Source organism: Clinocottus analis, unplaced genomic scaffold (assembly GCF_023055335.1).
Source record: "Clinocottus analis isolate CAN_PGR_092001 unplaced genomic scaffold, fCliAna1.0.p SCAF_21, whole genome shotgun sequence".
NCBI classification, from domain to species: domain Eukaryota; kingdom Metazoa; phylum Chordata; class Actinopteri; order Perciformes; family Cottidae; genus Clinocottus; species Clinocottus analis.
Window position 1 is genome coordinate 417,392 of NW_027175943.1, and position 10,000 is coordinate 427,391.

General features: G+C 47.4%; 2 protein-coding genes across 2 annotated transcripts in view; both read right to left on the reverse strand.

Moving 5' to 3' along the window:
- The window catches only part of nfxl1 (nuclear transcription factor, X-box binding-like 1), a 13,188-nt gene extending 10,521 nt beyond the window's left edge, over positions 1-2,667 (reverse strand). Inside the window, exons 1-6 of the mRNA XM_068587431.1 lie at positions 2,614-2,667; positions 1,514-1,817; positions 1,258-1,367; positions 977-1,107; positions 860-904; positions 204-337 (exon numbers count right to left, since the gene is read on the reverse strand). Coding sequence (XP_068443532.1) covers positions 204-337; positions 860-904; positions 977-1,107; positions 1,258-1,367; positions 1,514-1,799 — 706 coding nt within the window. The 5' untranslated portion in view covers positions 1,800-1,817; positions 2,614-2,667. The remainder of the gene's footprint in view (positions 1-203; positions 338-859; positions 905-976; positions 1,108-1,257; positions 1,368-1,513; positions 1,818-2,613) is intronic.
- Positions 2,668-3,875: 1,208 nt separating this feature from the next.
- Positions 3,876-9,637, reverse strand: cnga1b (cyclic nucleotide gated channel subunit alpha 1b). Its single transcript, XM_068587441.1, has 15 exons — positions 9,206-9,637; positions 8,499-8,608; positions 7,642-7,695; positions 7,426-7,488; positions 7,230-7,349; positions 7,043-7,147; positions 6,459-6,565; positions 6,151-6,325; positions 5,772-5,908; positions 5,520-5,692; positions 5,213-5,338; positions 4,929-5,081; positions 4,608-4,839; positions 4,244-4,419; positions 3,876-4,160 (listed from the first exon to the last, which is right to left on the reverse strand). The coding sequence occupies exons 2-15, from the start codon at positions 8,582-8,584 to the stop codon at positions 3,948-3,950; spliced, it is 1,920 nt and encodes a 639-aa protein (XP_068443542.1). The 5' UTR covers positions 8,585-8,608; positions 9,206-9,637; the 3' UTR covers positions 3,876-3,947.
- Positions 9,638-10,000: the final 363 nt, after the last annotated feature.

The window sequence follows — 10,000 nt, forward strand, 5'->3', positions numbered from 1 at the left end:
GTCAGGGAGCCAAGGAGATAGGGGAGCAAGAGGATAAGGCAGCAATGGGATAAGGGAGCAAGGGGACAGGGAGCCAAGGAGTCAAGGGAGCAAGGAGACAATAAAAACTTGTCCATGCATTGATTTATATTTGAGATGCAGCTCTTTGATGTTTTCATCGTGTGTGTGTGTGTGTGTGTGTGTGTGTGTGTGTGTGTGGTTACCAGGGTGACACAGCAGCAGACAGGTGTGTCCACATGAAGGTTTGAGCTGCTTCTGACAGACGGAGCCGCAGGAGTGAGGAGACAACCAGGGGTCCAGAGGAGGGTCCTGCAGCGCCCCACAGAAACACATGTACCTGAACACACCACGCACACACACACAGGCACACACACAGACACAGACACACACACACACACACACACACACACACACACACACACACACACACACACACACACACACACACACACACACACACACAGTGAGAAGAGAGCAGCTGGCGCCCCCTGCTGGACGCTGCAGACGTTTCATCTTTTAAACTGAAGAAAGCTTCAGACTCTAGTTTCATGGTCAGGGAAACTAACAATAATAACAACAATAACAACAATAATAATATGAACCATAATAACAACAACAAGACTCAACATTATTTAAAATGATATTATATAATCGTACAATATTAATAACAGTGATTATAATATAATTTTATGAACATGAACTAAATCATAAAATAAACAATGATTATAACAATATTAATGTAAACCATAATAATTATGATTTTATTACAAATGTCTATAATAATATCAATAATATTGAGAAGCATTATAATAATGTCCACAATGCTCAATAATCCATAATAATCCAGAGTGATGCTCACCTGTTGGGCGTGGCACTGGGAGGATACTCTGCTCGACACTTTGGACTGAGGAGACAAAACAACACGGTCTGTACACAAGGACCCAACAACAACAACAACAACAACAACAATCCTCACCAGGGCCAGGGGTGCTGCTTCTGACCGAAGTCTTCGTCGGTGACGGAGGAGACGAGGAAGACCGAGTCTCTGGCCCACTTCTGAATGCACGGCAGGTGAAGGAGAGAGAAGCAGCTGGAGCAGCTCCACACCTGAGGATGACATCATGACAGGAAGTGAACCTGAGGCTTTAATTTTCATTACAGAAGATAATCATTAGTTCTCAAATGGACAGATGAATGGTAGTGTGTGTGTGTGTGTGTGTGTGTGTGTGTGTGTGTGTGTGTGTGTGTGTGTCTCACCGCCTGTGTCCTCTTCACGGAGCCGATACAGATCAGACAGGTCAGCGCTCTGGACTGAAACAGATCACTGACGTACTGACCTGTTCTCACCAGACCTGTCTCATCTCCACCTGAGAGACACACAGGTGGAGGAGAGAGAGACAGGTGGAGGAGAGAGAGACAGATTAGTTCCACTCTTGTGTTCCTCCTGCTTAGCTTAGCTTAGCACAAAGACTGTAAGCGGGTCTAAACTGTTAGCACGCTTGCAGCTGCTCACCGGTCTGGGCGGTGTAGCTGGTGAAGGTCGACGCCAGGATCTTCCCCCTCTTCCCGTCCTTGTGGTCGGCCTTGACCTCTTCATCGTCGTCCTCGTACTCATCGGAGGAGGAGGAGCTAAGTCGGCTCTCCACCAATCGCTGAGCGGCAGCTTGGTTGGACTTCCTGATCTCCTCGAACTTGGCCCGCCCCCCCGGCCCCGCCCCCTCCTTCTGCGGTGGTCGCGACCTTTCAGCCTCCTGACCGCGGCCACGCCCCCTGCCCTGTGGGCGCCACGCCGGCTCCATGGCAACAGCCTCCAGACGCTACAGGTGAGACAGAGAGACAGGTAGTGTGTGTGGAGACAGAGAGAGAGACAGGTAGTGTGTGTGGAGACAGAAAAACAGATAGTGTGTGTGTGGAGACAGGGAGAGAGAGAGACAGGTAGTGTACGGACAGAGAAAGAGACAGGTAGTGTGTGTGGAGAGAGAGAGACAGGTAGTGTGTGTGGAGAGAGAGAGTGAGAGAGAGAGAGAGAGAGAGAGAGAGAGAGAGAGAGACAAGTAGTGTGTGTGGAGAGAGAGAGAGAGACAGGTAGTGTGTGTGGAGAGAGAGACAGGTAGTGTGTGTGGAGAGAGAGAGAGAGAGAGAGAGAGAGAGAGAGAGAGAGAGAGAGAGAGAGAGAGAGAGAGAGAGAGACACAAGTAGTGTGTGTGGAGAGAGAGAGAGAGAGAGACAGGTAGTGTGTGGAGAGAGAGACAGGTAGTGTGTGTGGAGAGAGAGACAGGTAGCTCCAGCACCAGCAGCTCATACGCATAATAAACGTGTATACACATGTAACTCTATTGCTTCTCAGCGGCGTTAAATGAGCAGTTTTCTGAATGGAGTCTGGTGCGGAGCGGCACATCGTGTTCCTGTCACGTGACTCTGAAGATGGACAGCGACACACACAGACGGTGTTAGCCGGCTAGCTAGTGAGCTAACCAACTTCTGCCACTGCCGTTACACACGTCACATCCGGTGAACAGCCGTTATTAAGACACAAACGAGCAGCCGGAAGCTGCCTCTGAGAGAAGTTTCTGGTTAAAAGTGTATTTCAAGAAGCTTTTCTGCGAAACTCACCTCAGCGGAGAGAAGAATTGACCAGAGGAGTCCCGGTGCCGAGTTGTCATGCGCGGAGCCCCTCTCGCGGTGTGCGCTGGGACTTGTAGTCCCGGAAATAGCCCCCGGCCGTGTTGTGGTGGAAGTAAAGAACTACAGATCCCAGCGCGCACCCGGAGGCGCGATGATAGCGCGACGTGTCAACGAGAGCGACGTCACATTCATATTACACTCATGTTTTTAACTGTTATTACTACTATACTGCTGTGTTTATAACGTTATATCCATACTTAGTTAGTACATGTTTTAAGTATTAATTCTTTATTTAAATAAAGGTAACCAAGTAGACACTTAAATAATATTTAAATAAAAAATACAAACGGTATTAAAATAAATATAAGCTCTTTTGAATTACTTTACATACTGCTAGTTTACAATCCTATCTTATTTTATCCTTTCTTTAATATATTCTAACATATTTATATAATATTTATATAATAGTATAGATAGTATATATAATACATAATAGCATAATTATAATATGACTACGTATAATTATATAATATTTTATATCAATGTTCTGAACCTGCAAAATAACTAAAGTGATCAAATAATGTAAAAAAGTACATTTGCTCTGAGATGTAGTACCATGAAGTGGAAAGTACCTCATAATGTACAATATTTTACATTTCTACCCAGATGAATAGTTTTTTATATAAGAGACAATTCTGTTTTTTCTTATAAAATATATTTATTCAGCGCTTCCACAATTAATTGGGGTTCACAATCTTTTCTACGTAACGTTAACGGCGTCTCACACAGAGCAGGATGCGGGTGACCTTTGACCTTTACGTGGTTAAAGCAGCTGAGCTACAAGCTTCTTCTGGAGTAAAGTCTGGGTAAACGAACGTGTTGATGATATTCGAAGAGCAACAAATATATATATATATATATATATATATATATATATATATATGTTTTGACATATAAACTACCCAGAGGAACAGCTGTGGCACTAAATAATAAATATATGGAACATTATAATTACAAAGTCGTGAAGTATTTACTAGAAGAAACGTCCTCTTGTTCGATCTGGAGTCGCTTCACTTCCACTTTCAGCTTCTCTGGATCTGAATTTACTTTGTGAGGCTTGTGAAGCAGAAACAATTCGTTCACAACGGGCTGAAAGAAAGTGAGCTCCTCCTCCTCCTCCTCCTCTTCCTCTTCCTCCTCCTCCTCCTCCTCCTCCTCCTCCTCCTCCTCCTCCTTTTTCTTCTCCTTTTTCTTCTGCTTCTTCTTCCTCTTCTGCTGCTGCTTCTTGTGCTTCTTCTTCTTCTTTTTCTTCTTCTACTCCTCTACGTCTCGGCTTCCCCCGGCTGCTCGTCCGGCGGCGGCGGCGGCGGCACCAGCTTCCTCTCCAGCCGGTTGACCCGGTGTTTGAGTTTGCTGTGCGTGGCCTCGTGCTCCGCCAGCAGCCGGGCGTAGCGCGTCTGCAGGACGTCCAGCGTGGTCGTCATCCGCTCCACCTTCTCCTCGATCTCCTTGGGGTCGGGGCCCTGCGCCGCCACCTGGGGGAGGAACAACCACCGGGACCTTTAGGCCTCCTCGGGGGCTTGTGTGGGGTTACCGTGTGTGTGTGTGTGTGTGGTACCTCCAGGTCCAGCAGGCCGTCCTTCATCAGGATCTGCCTTCCCTTCTCCTCCAGCAGAGCTTTAGCATCGGGGTACTCCGTCAGCGCCTCCATCAGGTCGTCTTTGGACAGGCAGAAGAGGTCGGAGTAACCGATGCTCCGGATGTTCGCCGTCCTCCTGTTTCCTGCTTTACTGCCTGTTGGAGATGAAGTTAGGGAGTGAACCAACAACCTTACTTTGATGCCTGACTTTCCAGAAGATCTATTTAGGGGAACTTTAAGGTTTTTAACCTCCAGATTTGAGGTTCTTACCGGACAGCGACGCTACAAACACAATCTTCTGGAAGAGGGTGCATGAAGAGCGTTGTCTGGTCAGTATTCATACCTTTGATCGCCAGGATGCTGATCTCGCCAAAGTAGCTCCCGTCACTCAGGACGACGAACTGCTTGATCCCGTCGTCGGCAACGACGGCCAGCTTTCCCTCCTTGATGATGTACATCTCTCTGCCGATGTCGCCCTTCTTACAGATGTAGTCTCCCGGACTGTAGACCTGAGGCTGCAGCTTCAGCACCAGCTCCACCAGCAGACCGGCCTCGCAGTCCGCAAAGATACGAACCTGCAGGACGACACAGGACAAGGTCACCGGTTTTCTTCTTGGGTTCAGCCGGTGTGTGACGAGGACTCCTTCAGGACGTCTTCGCAGACCTTCTTCAGGGTGTCCAGGTGGACGTTGATGGCGATCTCGGCTCTCAGTTTGTCGGGCAGGTACTTCAACACCTCCCTCTCGTCCACTGCTTTCTTATTGGTCCACAGGAAGTCAAACCACTTGATCACTCGCTTCTCCAAGTCCTTCGTCACCTGGACAATCGTGTTTGATAGAAACAAATTGGAATTTTTTAGCAATTCATCCTTTGTCATAAATACATACATATATATATTTATACACAAACTGCTGTCCTCTTTGGACAGCAATGGCTCGACTAACTCACCTTTCGGAAGGTCATGTACTGTTTGATGGCGTCGATGCGAGCCTGGAAGTTGGCTCTGGCAGCGTTCATGTTGGTGATCATCGAACCAACATTACCGACGATGGTGGCAAAGATCAACACACCAACCTGGAGGAGAAAAGAAGGGAATACAGGAAGTTAGAGGCAACAAAGTAGTTCTCAGAGTTCTTACCGGAGACGTGGTCTCTCCAAAACTCACATTATAGGGACAAAAGATTTGGTACCACTGACCACTGACATTGGGGAAACCCAAACCTGCTACACCACTGACCCTTTAAGCGACACTCACCAGGAAGTCAGTGACAACGAAGAAGTACTCAGAGTTCTCCTCGGGGGGCGGGGTCTCTCCGATGGTGGTGAGCGTCAGCGTGGACCAGTACATACTGTAGGCGTACTTCCTCACCAGACGACCAAACTCCGGAACCGTTGGGTCGGGATACACAAACCTGTCGGCACCGAAACCTACAGGGACGGGACAGGACGGAGGTGTCAGAGGCTTTTACACAGCAACGGCCGATGAAGCTACCACCAGCAACCCCACCCATAGCCTTGGAGAAGGAGTAGTAGAGGCAGGCGTTCCAGTGGATGATGATGAGGATGTACATGACGAGGTTGGAGATCCGGAGGGCGTTGGGGTAGTTGGTCCTGGTCTCTGTTCTCTGGAAGAACTCCAGCATCCTGAAACAAAGACCCACCTCATCAGGGCATCTTTGAACCACCTTTCACCCCAAAACATTTAAAATTCTATATGTAGTTTGGTTCATGATGTCAACACAAACAGTGATTAGTGTTTAATTTTACAACTTTATAGTTACTAATTTAGGAAATGACTTTTTCATATTCCTCTTTTTACTTTTTCTTTCAAATAATTTCATTGTCTTAAAAACTGTTAACTGGACCCCATGTTTTTTTGCGTGTACCTGTTGAACCTGAACAGCTTGTTGAGGCGGATTTCGGGGTATTTGAGTCCAAAGACGAGGTACAGCAAGTCGGTGGGAATCATGGAGACCAGGTCCATTTTGAACTGGACGCTCTTTATGTAGCGCTCGCGCAACTTCTGCTCGTCCTTCACCAGCAGACCTTGCTCCAGGTAACCTGCACACAAGGAAACAAGCGTGTTTCTACCTGTGCAACATTTGGATGCTTGTCGATCAAACAATCTGTTGGTGTGTGTGTGTGTGTGTGTGTGTGTGTGTGTGTGTGTGTGTGTGTGTGTGTGTGTTCGGACCGGTCCTTGTTCTGAAGATCATGTCTGCGATGTAAGTGAGGTCACAGATTAAGTCCACAATGAACCAGAGTGCCAAATAGTCCGTCTGGAGCTCCTCGAAGCTAGCCCTGAAACACACAAGAACACACGTTATACAGCCCAGCCAGTACTACCTACTGGGAACCTGCACGGATTCACTGGTGTGAAGGGACCAAGACGAGGAATCACACATGGCCACTCGAAGATAACATGGGGACCAAAACGTGGAGCCATTTGACTGGTCGAGATGTTTGACCACTGTCATTGCTAACTTGGTCGATCTCAAACAAGGTTGGGACCAACACTTGGTGGCTCATTGGGGGACAAACGACCTGTAATATCCACCGACATTAGGGATTCAAACCTGGTAACTGGCAGACATTTCTGAGCTCCGTTAACCACTGACACTGGGCACCAAACCAAGAGAAACCACTGGCGTTTACTGGGAACTCAACCTGGTTGTCTGTGGACCTTGGTGGAACCTCCCTCTGGACTCTTTAACTGCATTCCCACAGTTTCTGAGGAGGATTATGGTCATGATCATGTTCGGGGTGGGGAACTGTCACCTGGCTATGATCAGCGTCCAGTTGTACATGACGGGGATGGTGATGACGGCCAGCCAGTGGTAGTAGGTGTTGCCCGCCGGATCAATCACCTCGATCTCCTTCGGACTGGACACAGTCATGAGTGATTACGGTTGACAAAACAAAGCCTCTCACATCTGTTTCTGGTTCAGTAGTACACCAAACTCACGCCTCCTCTTTGGCCTTCTTCTCTTTCTCTTTTTCCTTCTCCTTCTCTTTCTCCTTTTCCTTCTCCTCTTTCTCCTTCTGTTTCTTCTCCTTCTTCTCCTTTTTCTCTTGCTTCTCCTTCCTGGGAGGAAAGAAGTGAACAGAATCACAGCATCAGAACACTGAGCCGCTGTGTCGCTTTACTTCTCGAGACTTACTCCTTCTTCGCCTTCCTCGCTTTCTTCTCCTTCTTCTCCTTCTTCTTTTTCTTCCTCTCCTCCCTGGAAGACAACAGGAAACGCACAACACAAACTGTTTGTGTTTCGTTTCATATCAAATAACACACAAACCGGACAACACAGATCATTGACACCTGAGTGTGAGTGTGAGTGTGTGTGTGTGTGTGTGTGTGTGTGTGTGTGTGTGTGTCTTACTCTTCTTCATTGTTGTTGCTGTTGTTGACGTTAAACAGAAGTCCTGGTCCGGCTCTGAAACAGAGAATCAAACGACCGACTGAACCTGAAACTCCTCAAGAACTAGAAGAACTTCATGGATGACAACAGAACCTCCTCAAGGAAGGACCCATGAAACCTTTTCAAGGACCCTTAGAATGTCTTAAGTTTATCCAAGGACTTCTGGATACTTGAAAGAACCCCTTTTTTTAAGGATTCATACAGCGTTGTTCCTTGAACAGATCCAGAGAACCCTCAGATCCTCCTTGTGGATCCCAAAAACATCCTTTCAAGGGCCTGTGTAATCTACAGAACCGCCTCACAAACCCCTTAAATCCTCTCAAGGAAACCTCTTGAAGAGGTTGAAGAGCTTATCTTCAAGGAACCAACTCCATCAAGGACCCCTGGATCCTTTACAGATAATCCACACAGACTCTTGTAGACCACTTTAACATGAGATCCTTTAAAGGACGCTTAGAACATCTTCAAGGATCCATATTACATCTACAAGGACCCTTAGAGCCTTTAACTGAGCCCCACAGTCCCAAAACTGTCTCACAGAACCTTTAAACCTCCTCAAAGAACCACACAATCTCATGAATGACTTCTTCAATGGCGCCTGGAGCCTTTGAAGGATCCACAGAACCCCTGAAACCTTTTAAAAGCCTCTTTGAACATCTTCAAGGACCCATGTGTCTTTTTTGAAGGAGCTTTAGATCCATTAGAGGACCTCCCACTTACACCTTCTCAAGAACTCCTGAACCTCAAAGACTTTAAGGACCCAGAGAACTTCCTCTTGGGTCCAAAACAAAACATTATTAGTCCTCATAAGCCCTCACCTGTCCCCTGGCTCCTCCTCCATGTCCTGTACAAGGATGGTGGGCGGAGTCAACCTGGTCGGGTCCGATGGGGCCACTTTGGCCATGGAGGTATTCTGTCCTCTAGCTTCCTGTTGAGAGAGATGACACTTCAGGGGGGTTGAAGGTCACATGACTGAACCCTGTGAGTATTGATCGGTCAGTATTGGCAGAAGAGGTTTGAACTGTGATCAGATCTGCTGACGTTCCAACAGACAGACCTCCTGTTTCCTCGTTCTCGGATGCTTTTATTTGTGTAACGGGAAGTTGTCAATAAATCAGAGATGATTTAATATCCTGATAATGTTTTATACAATGATGCTGCATGTTTCCTGGTGTTTTAATATAGTTTACCTGAATCAATCACCTGTTCGAGCCTGTTGTTGAGTATTATATGTGAATTAAATCATTTAAATAAAAAACTCTTTATTACTTTTAGCGTGAAATGAAACTTGAGATCGTTTTGATGGATTATTAACAAAATATCTGTGCATCACAATATCTGGTTATGAATATATGTTTAATAAAGACGATAAATAATCACATTAATCATCAACCAGTCGTTTGAGTGGAACCGTTGATCAGCATTTTGTTTCTCACCTGGTTAAACTGAAGACACGTTCTTCAGAATAAAAGCATCATAAAGTTTATATCATTATGAATGCATGTTGTGTAATCTCCCGTCTCACCTGCCAGCTGATAATCTGTCGCCTCCTTCGATGTCGTGTTCTAGATCCACCGGCCGCCCGTCAAACTCATCGCCGTGGAAACAGAGGAGTATCCGCCCCTCCTCCCCCACCCCTGCCCGTCAACCCCGTCAACCCCGTTAAATCCGGTAAAGTTTGGGGGAGAGAAAGTGGAGGGATGTGAAGAAGCGACGGAGAGTTTGGAGCCGCGGAGTCGCCCTGATGAGGATAAAGAGATTAGAGGAGATGATGCGGGCGCCTCACCGGACTCATGGATCCACCTCACGGGCACCTGAACGCATCACCTGAACACATCACCTGAACGCATCACCTGAACACATCACCTGAACACATCGCCTGAACACATCACCTGAACACATCGCCTGAACACATCGCCTGAACACATCACCTGAACACATCGCCTGAACGCATCGCCTGAACGCATCGCCTGAACTCATCGCCTGAACGCATCGCCTGAACGCATCGCCTGAACGCATCGCCTGAACGCATCACCTGAACGCATCGCCTGAACACATCACCTGAACGCATCGCCTGAACACATCGCCTGAACGCATCGCCTGAACGCATCGCCTGAACGCATCGCCTGAACACATCACCTGAACACATCACCTGAACGCATCGCCTGAACGCATCGCCTGAACGCATCGCCTGAACTCATCGCCTGAACACATCGCCTGAACGCATCGCCTGAACGCATCGCCTGAACGCATCGCCTGAACGCATCGCCTGAACGCATCACCTGAACGCATCGCCTGAACGCATCGCCTGAACGCATCG